This window comes from Tachysurus vachellii, chromosome 12, assembly GCF_030014155.1.
Source record: "Tachysurus vachellii isolate PV-2020 chromosome 12, HZAU_Pvac_v1, whole genome shotgun sequence".
Classification (NCBI taxonomy): domain Eukaryota; kingdom Metazoa; phylum Chordata; class Actinopteri; order Siluriformes; family Bagridae; genus Tachysurus; species Tachysurus vachellii.
In genome coordinates this window covers 14862498-14882803 of record NC_083471.1, presented here as the reverse complement: position 1 = coordinate 14882803, position 20306 = coordinate 14862498, and the positions used below count along the sequence as shown (strand labels likewise).

General features: G+C 40.3%; 2 protein-coding genes across 6 annotated transcripts in view; one reads left to right on the top strand and one right to left on the bottom strand.

Moving 5' to 3' along the window:
• The window catches only part of slf1 (SMC5-SMC6 complex localization factor 1), a 35206-nt gene extending 29801 nt beyond the window's left edge, over positions 1 to 5405 (top strand). For both annotated transcript variants that reach the window (XM_060883569.1, XM_060883568.1), the window contains one exon: positions 4774 to 5405. In XM_060883569.1, the coding sequence (XP_060739552.1) occupies positions 4774 to 5270 (497 nt within the window). In that variant the 3' untranslated portion in view covers positions 5271 to 5405. The remainder of the gene's footprint in view (positions 1 to 4773) is intronic.
• Positions 5406 to 8552: 3147 nt separating this feature from the next.
• The window catches only part of mctp1a (multiple C2 domains, transmembrane 1a), a 158702-nt gene continuing 146948 nt past the window's right edge, over positions 8553 to 20306 (bottom strand). For all 4 annotated transcript variants that reach the window (XM_060882706.1, XM_060882707.1, XM_060882709.1 and 1 more), the window contains 4 exons: positions 18140 to 18249; positions 17380 to 17489; positions 16797 to 16894; positions 8553 to 10695 (listed from right to left, as the gene is read on the bottom strand). In XM_060882706.1, the coding sequence (XP_060738689.1) occupies positions 10624 to 10695; positions 16797 to 16894; positions 17380 to 17489; positions 18140 to 18249 (390 nt within the window). In that variant the 3' untranslated portion in view covers positions 8553 to 10623. The remainder of the gene's footprint in view (positions 10696 to 16796; positions 16895 to 17379; positions 17490 to 18139; positions 18250 to 20306) is intronic.

The following is a 20306-nucleotide window of genomic DNA, read 5'->3' as shown; positions in this document are numbered from 1 at the left end:
GTGTGTGTGTGTGTGTGTGTGTGTGTGTGTGCTTGTTTGGGAAGGTGCACGCGCCTCAGCTTTTGTCACATTCTGGGTTTCGGCCTGTCAGACACTTTGACATGGCGACGGTAGGGAGCAGCTCTCTCTCTGAGCCGATGGGTTTGATACAGGACACCATGGGAAAGTAAACAGAAGCGTGTGTTGTATCATCCTGATTTTAAACGAGACACTTGTCTGGCAGCGAATATGAAAAGTTCTTATGTCTTTGCTTTTTATATTCATGCATGACTGAATTTCCAGAGATGTAGATTACTTTCTATAATGCTCAGTCAGTTCATTTTTATCTCCCACTTTAAATAAGGCTCAGTTCAGTTCATAGCTCATACAACTACAACTACTGGAGCAACAACTACTGTCTCAGAGTTTACCAAGGAAATATGTCAGTTCTTAACTGCTAATGGGCTGGATACTGCTAATAAGGAAAAAGCTGGGGTTATTTTCTAATTATTTGCTGTTTAAAATGTTTAATATGGACATATTAAACATTAAAAAAAAATATTTTTTTGGAAGTTATTATAATAAAATGTATTATAATACTCCATTCATAGAGACATCATTCAGTAAGATTTAAAATATTCCACCATTCTAGAGAAACTTGCTGAATTAGTTCAAATAGTACTGAAGATGGTGTGATTGGGATTATTTTTTTTATTCATTTTTTTGCTCCTGACAAACTTTCTGACCTATCCTGCCTACACGTACCGTTAGTATTATTGTTTGTGCCTCCCCTGTGTTTGTAGTGAACTCTAACGTGTTTATAGGTAATGAATTGGAACTAAGTAGTGATTTCAAGCGAAAGTATGGAGTGCTGTAAATGCATGGCCTGAGCCTTGTTCAGAATGCTCTCATGTTAATGAAAGTGGCCTTGTTTTGTATTGCAGAGTGTAGGAAGAAATAAAAACACGCCTGCTTCCACAAATCTTTTGGGTCTCATAGCATCCAGTTCCTAATGCACGTCTATTCTGAAGTGGACAAAGTGGCTAAAAGCTACAGCTTTTAATAGTTGAGAGATCTGAGTAGATTTTTAATAAGGTAGTGTTTTGTTTTTTATTAATTAATTTGTTTATTTATTTGTTTGTTTGTTTTCAATATCCTGACTGTCGCATTAGACGGCTTGTTTCTTAGCCCTATGAAAACTATTTTTGGTACATAATATGAAATAAAGAATGAGGCAGCAGGTTGTTCGTTGTTATTTATTGTTTGGTTGTGACGCAAAACCAGACAGTTTTGCGTCACAACCAAACAATAAATAACAACGAACAACCTGCTGCCTCATTCTTTATTTCATATTATGTACCAAAAATAGTTAACATGCAAGAGAGACAATAAAGAAACCACATTGAAAGTTTTTTTGCAGATATGCCTCCCTATTAAAAACTGCAGACTTGGCAGTGCAGTGGTTTGGATAACATTGCTTATAAGTGTAACCCTGATTTGTCTTACAAACTCTAAAGAAATCAGTTTAGAAAGCTCATGGTTATTTTTAACATGAATTTGTTTACTTCTCAACAAACAAAAATGTTCAGAATTTATCCAAAACAGGGTCTTACACATTACACCCTTTAAAGGAAGTCTCTGCTGCTTATTAGATGAATTGCAGTAGCGATGAATACATCGGATGTTTAGCTGAGATTTGCATCTTTGCATGTGGGCATATGAACTAACTTTCCATGTAAGCAATAAACGTGCTCTCCACAAAACTGAAAGATGCAACCTGCATGCTCTTCTTCAGTCATCCTGAACCCACTTTGTAACTTTGCATTAAAGTGACTTTGAACCCATTGATCCTGTGCCACCTACAGTAAGCATTCCTGCATTATTATTATTATTGTTATTATTTCAGAAGATCCTTTAAAGGAAACATTTGTCATGATTTTCACACCACCGATACACACTACACAACTGTACACATATTACAAGAAGCACTCGCCTCTGTCTTAAGCTGATGACCATCCAAACAAACACGTCTTACTATTCGAACTAAACATGGCTCAAAATCCTCATCCTATTTTGCTTGGATGCATTTCAAGCATGGCTGCACTGATTAAAATCTTATATTGAGGATGGTGAATATAGGAGGGAAACAGCTTCCAGCATTCATCTAATAGGCAACTCATTCGTGAGCTACTGTAGGATCAGCAAACAATAGTATGGTTAAGTAGTTAATTATAGATTTTTTTTAATACAGTAAAGTGCTACCATTCTGTTCTTGTCCTTGGGATAAGTCTATTAGAGAGAGAGAGAGTGTGTGTGTGTGTGTGTGTGTGTGTGTGTGTGAGAGAGAGAGAGAGAGAGAGAGAGAGAGAGAGAGAGAATCCTGCTGTTATGGCTTTCACTGTACTACTTGATAACACTGTTCTTATTGACAGCTGAGTTATTCTTATGTTTAATGCAAAAATATCTGCAAACATATCAGTTAAATTTTTCCTTTCTTCATTTACATCACATGCTTATTGCAAAGAAGGCATTCAGACAGTCTTCTTTGCAAAATGCTTTTTCAAGACTCTGTTTGATATAACTCAAAAGGTATTGTTTTAGTCTCATTTGTCTTCCATATTTCCCTCCTTCCTCAGTATAGCTTTGCTAAGTGCTCAGACCATCTGAATAAGATGGTGTATGCAGATAACCTGTCAGTGTGCACATTGCCTGTGACCTCGAAGGCAAACATCTACCATTATGCCTGCACTTTTCAGTAATCAGTTGCAAAGGAGAAATAATAGAGATGTTTGTTTACCAGGTCACTGGATCCTCATCTTGGCACACAGTCATTTGTGACTGAAAACCTGGTCTTTTTCTCCCATGTACAAAACAATCATGTTGGCTTTTGACAGCAGCAATTCTTCCAAGCATCAACATTTTCTCTTGCAGGATTTGCTGGAGTGCTGCTGCCAAGTTCACAAATGGGTTTTGGAGTCAAGTGCCATCAAGTACAGTTTTTCTTTAGAAATACAGTAACTGAAAGCAGAGAAAGAGGCTACACTTGACGTGGGCTGATCAAGCTCTACTTTATGCTCTAATGTCTGTCTGAAAGAGAAAGCTAATTAATAGTAGCTCAGTGGAGAGAGACACAGCAAGCACAAACAAGATTAAATATATATTTTTTAGAGCTAGTGATGAAGGCATATGGTTGATATTGATTTTAAGGCAAATGACAATATTGAAGTTAATGTCTGTGAATTTTTTTTTTTAATCAAAATCTGTTCATTTAAAACAGTAGTTTTTGTCTTCAAACTACAAGGATCAAGACCTATGTTGAAGCTTTACAAAAAGCCTTAGGTGAATCTGGCTGAGAAGATACCAAGGTATTGAAAATAATGTTAACATTTCTGAATATGTAGCTACGAACAGCCAAAGAATTTTCAAGCTATATACAGTATTGTTTTATATCATTATACATCATAAGCTAGAACTCAGACCTGGGCTCTTTTTGCAGCCCAAAAAGTCCACTATCACACTGTAGCATTAACATGAACTGGGATTCACCAGTGGACCAGAAAGAATGTGTCATCTAAGGAATCATGATTAGTTTGAGAGCACACATGGTTCACAAACTTGCAATAAGATGTTGGAATTCATTTAGTAAGTTAGTAACTTAGGAGTGTGTTTAAGTAGGCTTTAACCTTGTTGCACTTAAATTTTCTCTCACCTTAAAAAAAAGCTAATAAGGACCATAATTAGTGGTGCTGTGAAATCCTGTTATTGTAGCAACACTGTAGCAAACTGCTCGATTAGGTCAGTGTCGGTGTGTGTGACTTGATCAGACTAGCCATCATTTCATTGGCACAACTAGTGCCATGGAGTGTGAAGCAGTAGCCTCGAGGAACAAGTGGCTGGCACAATCATTGTGTGTGTGTGAGAGAGAGAGAAAGAATGGATCCACACAGTGTCCCCTGGCTGAACTCTGCTATTTTCCCCCTTATGAACTTTAAACCATTAAAAACATTTCATATTCAATTTCCAGGGTAACAGATACAATGTCTAAAGCAATCAACAGACCTTGTAGCTAACCAGAAGGCACACTTCAAGGCTGTAGATCCTCAATACAGCCTTGTAAAGCAATGCCCAGGTAGCAGCAATGCTGACTTAGAATGGTACATGCAAGGGTCATTTAAAGTTAATTGGTTCAGTGGCCATCAAATGGCAACAGAGCACCACTGGACAGATGTTTGGGAGGTGGACAGTACTTAGCACCGTGGAACCACTGACATGGTACTGGCATGTTAGTTAGGGGTTCATGTGGATGTGGCTCTGGTGTCATGTGGATGTCAAGTGTGGGGTTGCTCATGATAGTCAAGCTTTTTTTTTTTTTAAAAGTTTCTTTTATTTTTTTCGCTTGACATTACAGTATTTGAAGCTGTGCTATGCTGTGTGTTTTGTGTAATCCTGTGTGCTGGGTTGATCCGCTGCTGACTGATTTGTCATATAATACCAAAAACTGGATAAACCTGGGTAAATTCAAATCTCATCATCTACTGAGTGGTCATCATCCAAATATTATCTATCTAGCTGTGGCTATGGTCTCCTTCCTTCAGATGTAGCCAATAAACTGGCTGTATTTATATATATATATATATATATATATATATATATATATATATATATATATATAATAATTTTTTTTTTTATAATTGAACCATTTTTGTGTTGTTTTATTATGACTGTTACTGATCTTTTAAAGCACTACTGCACACATCTTTTCCATTAAACCCTGTCTTTTTCTTTATTCTTTAGGTTCTGTGCTGTTGCAGTTGCGTGACATTTCTGGTCGCACTCCTTTGGACTTGGTTTCCAGTGAGGTGCTGTGTGAGAAGCTCATACGCTGTGCTGAAGAAGGAGATGCAGCTCTGGCAGCCCAGAGCTCTGACGTAAGAGACATGACTCTTGTGGAGACCTGCTCGTGTCTCCTCAGTTGCCTCCTCCTCACCTACTTAGCCGAACAGCACATTCCCTCGTATGAAAGTGCAGAGCCAGTGCTGGAGCTCAGTCCATCTACAGCACAGACTCTGCTTAGCCTGAGCCCAGAGACAATAAGATCACACTGTAGAAACTCTACAGCAGGGGCTCTGGTCCATGACCTGAGGACTCTGATGAGTATGGAGCAGTATGTGGTGAAGCTGAGTCCTGCGCTAACACGCTGCCACGGGACACACACCAGTCTGCTCATCCAGCTGCTGAAGGACCTGCAGGCTGATGGGTTGGCACTGCTCAGCGGCGAGTCGGAACTGTGACCAACACCTAGCGTTCCATATGTACAAAGAGCTGGTTCACAATCATTTGTTGATAGGACCAACAAAAATATTCAGTCATTTTGTCATTATTGTAAATAAAATATTTTTTTATTAAAGAAAATATATTAAACTTAAGCTATAATGCTAGTATTAAGTTACTGTGTTTTATTCAATCTATTATGCTTAAACTAATGTGTAGTATCCACTCTGACCATGTTTCTTCATACTTTTCTTAATAAGCGAAAAAACACTTTTTGCACTTTTGCATTCCATAGACAATGAATAGTGATGTACATAAGTTAAGAAGTTCATCTCTATCCTTATTAAGTGTACATATTAGTAAAGAGATAATGGTTTAGATTCCACTAGAGGATGTGAGCACCTGCTTATTCTCGGAGCAAAAAGTTCCATTTGATCTGGTATCAAACACCAGGAACCTGTTAAAAGTTCAATCCCAGATTTCTAAATACCCTTCAGCAATAAACAGAAGTAGTTATGGAAAAAAGGGGGGCACGGTGGCTTAGTGGTTAGCACGTTCGCCTCAAACCTCCAGGGTTGGGGGTTCGATTCCCGCCTCTGCCTTGTGTGTGTGGCGTTTGCATGTTCTCCCCGTGCCTCAGGGGTTTCCTCCGGGTACTCCAGTTTCCTCCCCCGGTCCAAAGACATGCATGGTAGGTTGATTGGCATCTCTGGAAAATTGTCCGTAGTGTGTGATTGCGTGAGTGAATGAGAGTGTGTGTGTGTGCCCTGCGATGGGTTGGCACTCCGCCCAGGGTGTATCCTGCCTTGATGCCCGATGACGCCTGAGATAGGCACAGGCTCCCCGTGACCCGAGGTAGTTCGGATAAGGGGTAGCATATTACATATTACACGTTACTTGATATATAATAATTTTTTTAATATATAACATTAAATCTTCATCAGAATTAAACTGCTATTCTCTGATCTATAAGCTATTTGTAAAGCCAGTCATTCAGTATTCATTGTTCTTTGAACCCCAGATAACCATCAGGGACAGTGACCTGGAACCCTTCATGTGCACAATGTTTTCTAATTAATGACCTTCATCTGAAATTGTATTTAACATAAATACTTCTGTGATACAGCCATGTTTTCTTACAACCTTGGCTAGTTGTTGCTGAGTCAGTATTGATTAAAAAAAAAAAAGACACAGAACCTTAGCGTGTTTTCAGTGTTGATTGAACCTCAGCTTCAAGCATAACTAGCATTCTGTTTCTCTCGCAATAGCCTGAGAAAACAAAACACATAAGGACTAACTGGAAAGGTGTTCCAAGATGGCCGCCACACACACTGCTGACGTACAGCAATGTCCAGATACAGTATTTCTGATTCTAACCTACCTGTAGGCCACAGGGATCCAGTCTCGAATTATGAAAGAAATCCCTTGTGTTTTTCCTTTGTGGCAAATAAAGAGTTCAACCTTATCCTGAGGCATTAGTCAGCTACCCATAAAGGGATTAACTTCTGGAGATCGGGAGTGATTGTTCTTCTCCCAGCAGTAAAATGGCTAATGTATTCCAATCTTAAGTTGTCGCAACACACCACAACACAGGGTTTCATTCTGGTGAGACCACCAACAATGTGATAGACACGAACACTGGGCATGTGGCCCAGGCTGACCTGCACTTCATGCCAGGGAGCTTTGACATGGTTGAGCTGTTCTTCCAAATCCTTCTTTAAAGCTCAATAAAATCACTGTGTTTAGGTACAGTGAATTCAGCGATGTGTTAAATGTATAAAAATCCACTCGCCAGGACAGGAGAGATGACTTTGTCTCAGACAAGATCTCAGTGTACATGTGCACTCACACAACAAGGTGTCTGTGGTAAGGAGGACCGAATGACATGAAAGAGAATTATTTTGGTAGAAACAAAAGTAATATTACATTGGAAATCCAACACACATGCTTTATATTATTTAGATCAAGGTTTTGTACTCTGGTATTAAAGAGTATTTTTTTCCAATAGTACATGATCCAGTTTTATGTCTAATAAATATTTGAGGATTTTCACCTAATGTTTTATATGCTTATTATTTATTTATTTCACTTGAGCATTATTACATTAATGTTATGCTTCTAGTATTTAAGTGGTCCAACAGAAATGACACCTCACGTTATTATAATAAATCATTGTTACCTTGTAATTCAGAATTTTTACAGGTTTACTCTTTTTTCTTCATTTTCCGAAATCCAGCTATGATCATGGTGGTCTGAACTTGCTTCTCCATAATGCAAGTTTTTCTACTGGTCTAGCATCTGCCTGAACCTATAGTTCAAACCCATACACCCTCCATCTGTGTGGTAGGTTCTTCTAAATGGACTCCACAGACAACAGGTCTTATCCCCCTTGCTTAATGCTGGACGGAGATAGATCAGGCTCATCTGCGTGCCAGGTGGAGTTCAAGGTTCAAATCCTTTCACTTTACTGATCCCGTTGTAACCCTTTTGGTGAAAACCAAATAAAAATACTCTGCTTTCCTGATGCCAGCCTTTTCAGCTATACTGTGTCTTCCAAAGTTAAAGAGAGATGAGTCCGGTGAGGTGAGACAGGACAGGACAGGGCAGGATTAGTGCTAAAACCGAGATTCTGCACCTGACAGCGCAAGAGCAATAGTGGGTCTCATTAATAACAAAACTGAGTGTTCTTTCCCTCTTTCTTCATGTAGCGGTAATTATTAGCGTCTGGCTGTGCTGTTATTTGTAGTGAGGTGCAGCGTGCGATGTTCTGTGCTCATATTGAATAACAGCAGGGATCAGACAGGGGAGGGACGGCCAGACTAATAAATGATTAGGGTAGGGGAGCACAGTGGCTCAGAGCACAGGGGAGGCCCCTCTGGCCCCTTCGCATGAAACGAGCAACCCCTCGATCACTCAGTGAGTGGGTGATATGTACATGTTTGCATCAAAGCCTGATTTCTTTGCTAGGAAGCGGAGGCCCAGCTGGAGTCGAGCACACACTCTGCAACCCTGGCAGTGTGGCAGCAGGATTAATGGTGGCTGAAGAAATCAGCGATGACCGATTAGACACACATTTTTGCACAATTTCTAAAAACGCCTGTATGCACCTGCATTTTATTTGATTGCAGACCCACTGCAAAGAATCTAAGAAAGTATCTTATCTCTAAATAGCACTGCACCTCGTACACCCTGTGATCCCACCGAAACGGACCTCCATGTTTCCTTTCAACGCACTGTAGAGTCGTACATTGAAAACATCTCACACATTCTTTTCCCTCGACTGAAGACCAATACAAAAGTAATAGATGATAAAAAATATTTAATAATCTTCATATCTCTTTCTTAAAATGAACAGACATTCATCTGAGGAATTTACTGAAATATTTTAGTGGCACTCTCACGTTCCACCTTTACCAGCATTAATTCCCACCTCACCCAAACACTGAGATCTTTATATCATTAAACATCTCTAAGGGAAGTAACACACACAAAGCTTTACATCATAAATATCTTTTATACATTTACAAGCATATTATAATATATATTTACATCAATTTGAAACAAAACAGATTTAAAAATCAGTGCAAATAAAAACTGCTGTAACTTTTTTTTTACTTTTTTGCATTTTTATGGAAATGTTACATTCTACATTGATGATGTTAAAAAGGTCCACTTTGGTTTGCTTGCAAATGTAGGATTCTGAAGACAAGACTGAAACCAGTTTTTGGATAGGAGATGCGCAAGCCATACGATACGTTTACTAAAGAATTAAAAGAAAGTTGAACAGCACATACACACTCAGGCTTAGAGTAATCGTTCCCTTCACCAGATCCCAAACATTTCTTCATGAGATCCTTTTTTTAATCTAGATCACTTCGCTACCATTGGTGTCTTGTTCAATGGGGAGTGTGTTGTCTTTGTAAGGAAATGCTTTCAAACAAATCAATGGGCTTTCCATATGACAGATGTGCTTTTAGAAAAGCAGCCAAAAGGGAGTTTTTTTTTTTTTTTTAATTCTTCATAGAAGGCCCGAACTTGAATAGAAGCCTCGTCTGATGGTGCTGTGATCTTTCAACACTTGCTCAGCAGAGATCCCTCAGGAGGCTCCCTACAGGCCGAGCCGTGACCTCTCGCTCAACCGTACGGATGAAGGAGAGGAAAAAGCATGATGTGCCAAATTCAGAAAGGGTTCTGAAAAAAGAACATGCTATGCCCTCTTGGTCCTTTTCCCTCCACAGCAACGTTGGTAAACTCCTGCCCTGCACTGCACCCCTGCCAAGTCCCTGAAGCAGCTTGTCACACACTGTTGACATTTTCAAGAAAGCTATTCCCTACAATGAAGACACCCACAAAGCTGCCCTCAAAGTCTGGCTGCCTGTCATTGGTTTCAATTCTACAGTAAACAGTGGAAAAATGATGCCTTTGTAGTTTGATTAGCACGCCGCGAAACCCGCTAAAACATCCTTCATTTTGCCCACCCACAGTGACATCCATATTTGCACTGTGGCACCTCATGGCAACCCGGGAACACTGTAGAGTGGTAAGAGAGAGAGGGAGGGAGGGAGGCTGGGAAAAGATTTAGTGTGGGCTAGTATTCAGTAACCAAAATGGATTTTGTCACCAAAACTAATATGCCCCTGTAAACATGTCAGTCTTTTTTTTTACCGCAAAAAAACGAGCATGCATCATTCATCCCCTTAAAATAACCTGATTACCTAAAACAAATATCCCAGATGAATAAATACTGGCTCTCGGGCCAGGCAGTTGTTATTTTCCCCCAAACACTTTAGTTACAGCTATAAATCGAACTGTAAAGAGGCTTAGCTGACAACTCTAATAACTGCTGTGGAGGACGTCGGGTTACAGCGCACAGCCTCACCACATTGTGGAAATTACAGGGTGCAAACTACAACCTAACCATCATATTTCCCCTCCAAGATAGAGACGTGATGTGCCACTGAGGCTGGCGGCATTATCAGCTGATCCTGCTATTTGTGTCTAAAGCCATTCCCTGTCTCTGGTCTCCCTCTGCTGTGCTGGAAGGACACCTTGGCTTTTAGAGCCATCTGCCTGATGCCAGCCAGTGACAAATTGCTCCTGCCGTACGACTCTAAAAGGGGTCAAGAGTTTTTCACACTCTCCTCTGCACTAAAAGTAAACAAGTATGGCGGAAACCCTCATGGTAATAATTAAAAGTGCTCCTCTGTTTTCTCCTCTGTCGAGAAACAGAGGATGAGAGAGAGAGAGAGAGAGAGAGAGAGAGAGCAAGCGAGCGAGAGAGAAGGAAAGAAAGGAAGGAGGAACACCTAGCTGGTCCAAATCAGTGCCGGTCCTTGGCATGCTAAATCTGAGTCCATGGGAGAAGGAAGAGAGCTATCCTGGGTTATTTTTCTTTCTCTTATTTGGGCTGTGACTTGGATCCAGTTTCAGCTCTCGGTACTGCACCTGTTAAAACACACACACACACACACACAGAATCAGGTGGGCAGTGTTAAGAATGCATTGACAGTGGGGCTGTGTGGGTTGAGAAGCTTCTGAAAAGCAAACAGCACTGAGGTCAGGGTGATGGGAAACAACATCCAAGAGCTTCTTCCTGGAGCTTGTTTATTTCAGAACCCAAAATTTCCTATTCAGAGTATTATCAGGAATGCTATTTCATTTTTATGTTGGTTTTTTTTTGCCATAAAATTTCAGTGTTCACGTTGTAATAACATAACCAGACCCATATAGCACCATTATAATTCAGAGCGATGGAGCAAATCACACTGGAGTTGCTATACAAGGACTGCATCAAAGAGGTCGGGGATGGGGCACGTTCAAGATTTCCTCGCCAGCTTACATTTACCATGGTCGAACTTTCAGTTTAATCTCTTTTTGCCTGCAGGGCTGGCGACATTGAAGCGGCCTTAATCCACACATTGTGCAACCCTTTTCGCTCAAATCCCCTTTAATCAACGGACACAGGAAAGATAGTTTACTTCATTAGGCACAGATCCTCTGCAAACAGATGAGGGAAAACTAAAAGACTGTCAATTGTGGGGAAACCAGCAAATGGTTTCAGGAACTGGGGAACATTTGACTTAACCTGGCTCTATCAGGAGGCTGGGAACTTCTCCCATCAGCCGGACCTGCCTGAGCCGGATTTTCCCGGGCATGAGCCTATAAATGAGCCTGAAGGGGATTCCAGTTCATCACAGGGTACCACATACAAACTCACCCACCTATTCACATCTGGGGACAATTTAATACAGAGACTTACCCTACTTGGGAGTTGGGAGAAAACCAGAGAACCTGGAGAAAACATCACAGGTACTGAGATGTAGCAATGCTAACCTCTGTGCCATACCTGGATGCACAGACATGTTTTATTGTTGGCTATATAACCAACAATATGAAGACCAGTTCTTCAAAAGTTACAAATTAGGAGAATAATTTATTTACTGAATTAAATAGGAGCTGAAATTTATTTGGTTAAATAATTCATTAAAAGCAAAAAATATTTACATGAATTTTTAACTGCATTTAGACTTGTATTTTAATTCTTTCCAATGTAATAAAAGTGCACATTCTTGTCTCTGGTAAACACACCTACTTTACACTTCTGCGGAAAATGTTGGTGAATTCCCTTTAATCTTATTTGAGTGAGATTAATTAGTTGCATGCCAAAGTAGGAGTAAGAAGAAGAAAATCTGGACACACCAACAGAAAAGGCCACTGCAGTCTGTGCTCAGTGGTGGTGACAGGAGACAGACAGGTCAGGGTGCTTTGGATGCAGATGAGCAGGCGATTATTGTGTTATGTCTTTATGTCAGCCATGCTGCTGGCCCACAAAGCTGTCTACAGCCTATCTACTGGTGACTCATTACCATTAATGAAGCTCTATTGCTTTCAGGGAGCCAACAATCTATCTGAAAACTATTTTGGTTAGAGACGGAGAACATATCTATCCTCCATCCACGCATCACCCCTACATACTGTAATGAAGATGCAAAAACATCACAAGCTGACATCTGAGCATGCTGGTATGGTGCATACGATTAAGATGGAAGGATTTATACTGTATGACTGTTTTTAACAAAGCTTACTGGGAATATGAATAAAGCGATTATAATGACCTAACTGTTTAAAAAGAACTTCAGACCCAGATTTGAATAGAATAAACTATAGTTAATGATTACCAGAATAAGGCAAGGAGAGAGTTTCAAAAGAGCTGAAGGAAAAGTATATACTGCATTATGGGATCTCAACATGTTCTGATCTGCAGCTGGAAACCTTCCTGAACTAAGTAAACAAAAGTTTGCATGTCTAGGTGACAGGATACAGATCAATGTTCCTGAACCTAATGGAAGAAAAGAAGTGGGTGATGAAAACAACAATAAAAGTGCTATCAAAAGAGTCCTTCAGAAAAAGCAACTGCCACAGAAATGCTCAGCACGTTACAGGTTCCATTACAGTTAAAGGCTGACAGCTCCACCATCTTAATTGGAGCAACATGCATTCACCCTTTTAATGATGGAGAGCTGTCCCACCAAATAGAGCCTGCTCTCTGAGAGAAGAGCGGAGACAAGAAGAACAGACTGGGAGGAATAGACATTTCTGTGAGGAAGAAGAGCCAAATCAGTATGGTGAGATAGCAATTTGGAAAAAGTGGCTGGCACGAAGCAAACATCCACAGGAAAAGACCTTGAGCTGCTTCAAAGGCTGCTCCACCCTCACTCCTCTCCCCCACGCTGACAGCAGCAGGCTTTGAAATGTGTGCGTACAGAGGTGGAGCCATGTACACGAGTGCTTCGTTTAGCCGTGTCTCACGCACCATCCCGGGACACGATGATGCTGAACGTGCTGTCGCCCTGCCGCTGAGCAGGGAGGCGGCAGCAAATATAAATAATATAAATGAAAGGAGAACATTTTAATGATACTCTGCTATGCTCTTTACACAGGAAGTTAGAACGGGTTAAATCTTTCCTGGTTCATCTCCAGTGACACCTAACCCAGCATTAGGGCTATTAAACGCTCTCCTCAAAAAAGGCACATACTGTACGCCCACAAATGAGAGAGATCTGCTCGCATGTGTATTGTCAAGAGAAAGCGACACATGCAAGAATGGAGAAACTTTTGTTTTGTGTTGTTTTGGGATGTGCACTAATTGCTAGATTCTTGTACTGCTGATATACACAGATGAGAGCGCCAAGACTGAAGCCACAGAACATGAGGACCTCTAAAATAAGTCTGGAACGTTTCCGCAAATAGTGCTAGTCCCTTTTTTGTCTTCCCTACCAAAGCATATATGCCATATCCAGGTGATGAATCGGGCTGCGTGCGGAAACACTTTGTATGTCTTTTCATTTGCATACACCATAATGGCATTTTTGTGTGCTAATTGCTAGCACCCCACTTTACATTCTGTGTCTTTCTGGCTAATGGTATCATAAAACATACTAGAGATAGGACATGTCTCTAATACTAGGTTGCAAGTACTTAAGTCAGCAACAAGAGCTGGCCTCGTTTAACGGACATAAAAGATTCCCATGGATCAGAGAGCTAGCTTACTCAGGCATGAAATCAAACCCATTCAACCGAGGGCAATATGTACAAGGTAAAGCTTGTCTCTAGGCATATTGAATCAGAAGAAAATGCATAAGATAAAAAAATAGGTGTACTTAACAGGTAGCTACTGCACAGCAGGTAAAACATATAGGATTCCAGCAGTGTAACAAAAAAGACCCTGCAGCTCAGCATAGAGCAGCTTTACATTAAGGCTGAAAGACATTTAAATCCCTGGAGCTCTTATAAAAAGTACATTTGAAGCCTGCATGCTCACTGTAACTGCTACAGCCATGGAGTTTAAACCTTAGATTTTTCTTATGGGGAGTGAAGTACACACACCCAAACTCTGAAGTTATTTTGTATTCTTACGAAAACACCACATACTGATGAAGAGCGTCATGGTGACCTTTATATATAAAGAGTCATTAGTAGCTCATGAGTTCGGCTTGTTCTGAGGCTCCTCCAAATGATCTGTAAAGAGCCGGTTGTCTGCAGGGCTGTCGCTGTCAGGGGACAGTGCGGGAGGTTTGGGTCACAATGGGGCCTCGAAAATGGTGCTTCATTTGTCATCTGCACGAAACGCTCATGCCTGCTCCTGCCCGCAGGACACACCCTGATTCTAGGATGCTTAATTTAAGTCATTGATGTCCCTTAGCAGCACAGAGTGCTGTCCCCCTTGGGCGTGTGTAACCCAGAAAACAGAGGTGAGGTGAAGAGACCTGTGCAAGCAGCTCAGAGAGATGCAGAGCGGAACGTTCCTGAATCGTATTGCTTCACATTATGTACCTTCTCAGAGCTACATGATACATGGCTTTTTTTACGGACTAGCCCCGAGTCAATGTCCAACAACCTGGCACAGATTACCCCTGTGGTTAAGTCCTCCAGAAGTTTGTGCTGACCCTGCCTCATTAGCCAGCGCCTCCTCCAGGCCTTTCTACCTGCCGGAACCTTCTGTGCCCCAGGTGCTGTGGTTAGATGAACCCAAGGAACTCATCCAGAGCTCGTTTGGGCCGGGCCACGGAAAAGCCAAGCGGGGGTGAGAGATTATGACCCTCTAAAGATGAAAGGCTGCTTGCCACCCATGGTCCATCAAAGACAAGCGATCGGTCCTGGATCAGAGCGGCACAACGCCCCAGCAGTCAGGACCATGGGGCTTAGCTAACACAGAAAAAGCCAGATAACAAGCAGGGCCTGCGTTTACAAGCGTAGGCTTTAATTGAAGTTAAACAGTGGCACCTTCCCTTACACAATACGAGTATTTATATGAAGCAGGCTGCATGACTCTGATCACACGCTTAATATAGAGGCAGAGCAGGAGAGGATTACTTTACTTTACTCTAATGGCTTACAATAACAAAGCATGGCGAGTTACTACACAGCAAGAAGTCCATAAATCTGTGCATGGCAGCTGGTGCAGATTTCACTGATTTATATTAGATTTGAATGGCACAGACTTGCAGATCACATAGCCCATTAAGCCTAATTCACAATGCATTATAGAATTACATTTAATCAACTGGCATGAAGTTTAACTGGCAGAAAGTGTCACAGTGTAAAGTTTAAGTGGAGTTTAACCCTTACCTACTGAAGTTAATACTGGGGAGATTAGTACCAATCTGAATGGAATTTATTATAAACTGTTTATTTCAATAACATTATACTTTCTTTACATTCCTGAAAAGGCTTTTGCATTACTTTGCCTTTAGTAATTACTAGAGAGAACACTAATCTGATATCAGCACAAAATAAAAGATTGGATATTGTATAAAAAATAAAAAACCTGATCCACTCTTGTAAGAGACTATTCTAAGAGACTATTTTCTTTGTTAGGAGTCATTTATTTTATTAATAGATTTTATTATATTTATACATAATGGTAGTTATCATGTTTGCTTTATAATATAGTGTATAGTATAATCTTGATATTGGTTCCGATATCAGGTGACATTCAAGGTTTCAATTTCAGTGTAAGGACTAGAAAAGTAGAAATGATAACATGCCATGGAAATCAACCAGACACAGTCCATTAAACTGACCAAAAAAAAAAAACTGGTGACCGAATCATCAGGTTGTACAAATACCTACCTTTTGTTTTAGGAGCTACAGTTAAATGAATAGCAAAAATATAAAAATGACTCAGGGTTAACTGCAGAGAAAGTCTGCTCCTCAAACTCTCTGTGTCTAAAAGTGTGTCCTACTTCCTCTTACTAACAAACTGTATATTAGGGTTATTAGCAGCCCACAGGAGAACACTATAGATAATAACTTATTGCAGAGTACTGGTTATTCTCCAGTGTGCAACAACACTCCTAAAATAGTGTTGTTTAGGACATATAATTCCATGGACATTAATCACCTGAATATTCAAATGGCCATGTATACAGTTCACTACAGGACCTATACTGGATTGCAATAGGTTACTCTGTTACTCTCCTAATACTAGCTTACATAAAACGAAGAGCTCATATCATTTTCATATCATCAGATTATCCAGTGACTGCAGCATAATGTTTTGGCATTTGAAACTATTAAAACCTCTAAAGTAATAACCATTTGGAATAGGAACATTATTTATCAGTACTGTTTTTCTGTTCCATTAAAAAAGGTGTGACTACTAAATTAGCTATTCGTTTTAAATAGTAGTTAGCAGAGATGCTACTCGTGATCTCTCACAGATGGTGTTATATGTACAGATGAAGTCCATCTAACACCAGTTCAGGAAAGGTTGACATATCTTATGTGTTACAAGCCAAACAAACACGCTGTGAAGCTCCAGGAAGATAAATGCATTTTGATAGTTGTCCAAAGCAAAGATAAAAGCAGGTGTTAGAAGGGAAGATGGGGGTTGAAAAGTGACTGGCCACTCCATTACACCAGTAAAGTGTGTGCTGTGTAATTATTGACTGAAGAAAGTACTTCACTTGGACCTACTCCAAGAAAGATGGCTAGATGGACAGATAGTAGGGTAGGTAGTTGGTAAAAATGGAAGGTGCACCTACCACTTGCACATCGGAGGGCACTCTGGAGAGGAAGTCCAGCAGCTCATTGTTGTCAATGGTGTACGGGTCTCTCAGCTTCTTCGTGAATTTATTCACCCCTGAAAGTTGGGCAGACACAGCAGCATTACACCTCAATGAGGGAGGACAAGTGCACTTCAGCAGTGAGTCAAAAGAGGCAGCCTGCTACTCCAGCAACGCAGGATCAAAAGACTCTCTGAAACCCCATTTTCTAAGTAAAGATCAGCTGCCATTATGCCCACAAGAGCACTGCTCTCTGGCCTTTGAGAGCTGCTGCTCAAGTCTGAAAAAGTGAACAAAGGAGCACACAGACCATTAGCTATGAGGCTGTGTTTGGTCCCATCTCACCTCTTCAACAGCTTCCCTGCTGTTTTTGGTACCAGGAGTTGTACAGATGATAGACACAGTTCATCTGCAACTTTCCTGGAACTGCAGTTCTGCCTTATTCATTATATTTCAACCTTCACTTCATGTTGAATATGGAATTAAATTTTTGTACATGGCAATAGTATAGAATATTAATATGCATTAAGGGTGACATCCTCAAGAGACATTCATGACTCACCCCAGGCCAGGACGATGTATCTGAGAGGAATGAAGTAAACCATGAGCATGGCCACAAACAGTGCCACTATGGCCAGCCAGCTGAGAAAAGGCACAGTCCAGTTGAAAGTACTAGAAAAAGACACAGGTGTTCAATCAGTTTATTTGCTGTATTTACATTTAATGTTTATATAAGGTTGCCACATCATGTCTTACAAGTTTGGATGCTCTTAATCTTTTGTGTTGTTTGATATTCTGTTTAGATGACATTTACCCACAGTTTGGGATGTTCTGGATTGAAACTGGATTTCAATGTTCAGTCTAATCTTGGATTAGATATTACATTAATATTACATTGGATATTTCCTGAATCCAGAAATAAGTGAATGTCAAATGTGTGTTTGTCGTTTCGATTCATTTTCGACGTATTTTCGATTCATTCCATATATATTTATATATATATAGCATTTTCACTGATTGTGATTGTAACAAGGCAAAATTAGAAAATCATAGAACCCTTAGTTATGCTTCACAGGGTTTCATAACATTGTTGTACACCAAAACTAACAAATGGACTAGATTACACAGCAAAGCTGTGTAATCTAAAGCTGATTTTATAATAAAAATATATAAAGCTGATTTCTAAAAAAATCAAAGCTGATTTTACACCTTACACTTTATGTGCAAGGTTTTAAACTGCTTATATTTATTTTCAAACAAACACATTAGTAAGGATGCTTTTTGTGTGGTGGGATTAGAAAAAAAGAGTATTGCCTCCTCACTTTTTTATCCTCTCGCTGTAGGAGGCCACTTCATCCAGAGCACTTTGCACACTGATGCAAACAGCCTGAATGGCATACAGCTTGTTCATGAATCCTTTTCTCTCTGAGTCCTGAGAGAGAGAGAGAGAGAGAGAGAGAGAGAGAGAGATAGGTTGGGCACATGCATTATTTTTAACCTTTAAGAACAAACCAGCATAGGCTCAAGGTCTCCACCTTCTCAGTGATCTTCTCAGTGATCTTCATGCAGCATATATGAAACTTTTTTTTTTAAAGATTAAGTATCTCTACACTGACATTTTAAATGTAGAGTGTATTGATCATTTGAATTTGCTCGCTGCTTGTCCTAGGAAAGATAAGCTATGCTAGACCATTAACTCATGGTGATGTCATTGTGCACATCCTCTTCATCAACATCTTCATTTCAAGCATTTAAATGTGGAACCGTTCAACATTTGATGGTTGAGAAGAACTTTAAGACACGTCCACTGGCACCCTGATGCATGCCCTGGCCAAAACAATGTCTGCTCTGGAGTTTTTGCCAGAGAGGAAGAATGGTCATGCAACATTTAGGATAACATGAGGTAGAGAAAATGCAGTGATTAAGAGGACACCGACACAAAGGCTTCTTTAGTGTGTGAACATGCCAGGACATTCAAACACAAACAGCTAGTGTGTAACTTGCAGCGGTTTTGTTTAAGGTTAACTAACTTAGCAGAAACATGTTTTTTTCTCAAGGAAATAATGCCTTTTGTTCTGTTCACAGTTTAGCACTATTACAAGCAAGCATTTTTTCAAGGTTGCACCCTAAACTAAATTTGCATGAGTCTATGCCCGTGATAGCCTCAGCCTCAGATTGCTCATCCACCCCAGGTTTCAGTATGAGTTACTGGAGACTTCCTGTCATCTCAGTGCAGTCTGGTCATTTTCATCTGACCTCTTGTCTGATGTTACACTGTGCAGGTCCTCTACTCACAATTTTTGTAAACTCTATAGACTGTTATGTGTGTAACTCTGCAGTTTCTGTAATACTCAAACCAGCCCATCTGGCACCAACAAACATGCCTCAGTTAAAGTTGGCATGATAGAGATCACACTTTTTCTTCATTCAGATGTTTGATGTGAACATTAACTAAAGCTCTTGACTTGTATCTGCGTGACGTGATGGATTTTGCTTTTGCCACATGATTGGATTATTGGATAACTGCATGAATGTGCAGGTGTACAGGATGGTGAGCGAATGCTCTCGTGTTAATGATCATGGCCTTTTGTCTATATAGTAAAGTTGAGAGTCAGTGTGACCATTTAGCTACACACAACTCATTCCCTGATTTCAGGCCAAATTTTGGCTGAGTTTGGGAACATATGGCCAGTTTTGGCAATGGCAACAGAGTTGTCGGCCAAAAGTAACCCGGTTTTAAATGGTAACCTAAAAAATGTAATAACATTTGGAATCTGTGCCAAACATTTCCCCAACAAACATTGTGTGGCATTTCAATTTTGGCCCAAAAGGTACCCAGCTGTAGCTCTAGTCTGAGATCTGCTTTCATAGAGGCTGACTTGTGATTGTTTTCTGGCAGTCATGTCCAGCTGAGTTCATTTTTGTTATTTCATGGTGGTATGTGAGCCAGATGAACTGGTGAGTGTGGGCCATCATATTTTTGTTCATATCATGGATTGCCATTAAGTATTATTCTGAATACGCTTTTGTGATTTTTCATTTCTATAATGCTTTTAACATTAGTCTGATTACAGAACAAGAGATTGCACAAAATTAGAGGGCAATGTAGATGAGAGAAAAGTCACTTGAATACAGAGTATATAACACAATAGAGTCATGTTCTTTATTTTTTATCACTACATTACAATATGTATGGAAAAGATGTATGTCTGGAAAAAATGTCAGATGAGAACCTAGCATGGGTGATTATAAGTCATATCTATATCTCAAGGTGTTCTGTTTTCTGTGGCCAGGAAGCAGGTGTGTGGTATGGAAGCTCACAGCCAATGTCATGCCATGCCCTGCTCCATCCTGGCACTACTACAGAGGCTACGCTCACGCTCTTCATGAAGATCAATTGAAATGTCAGTGTCAGAGTGGATAATACCATCCCAGAGCTGGCCAGCGCCTTGAGCCTAAAGATCAAACACTGCTGTGCAAATGAGGACA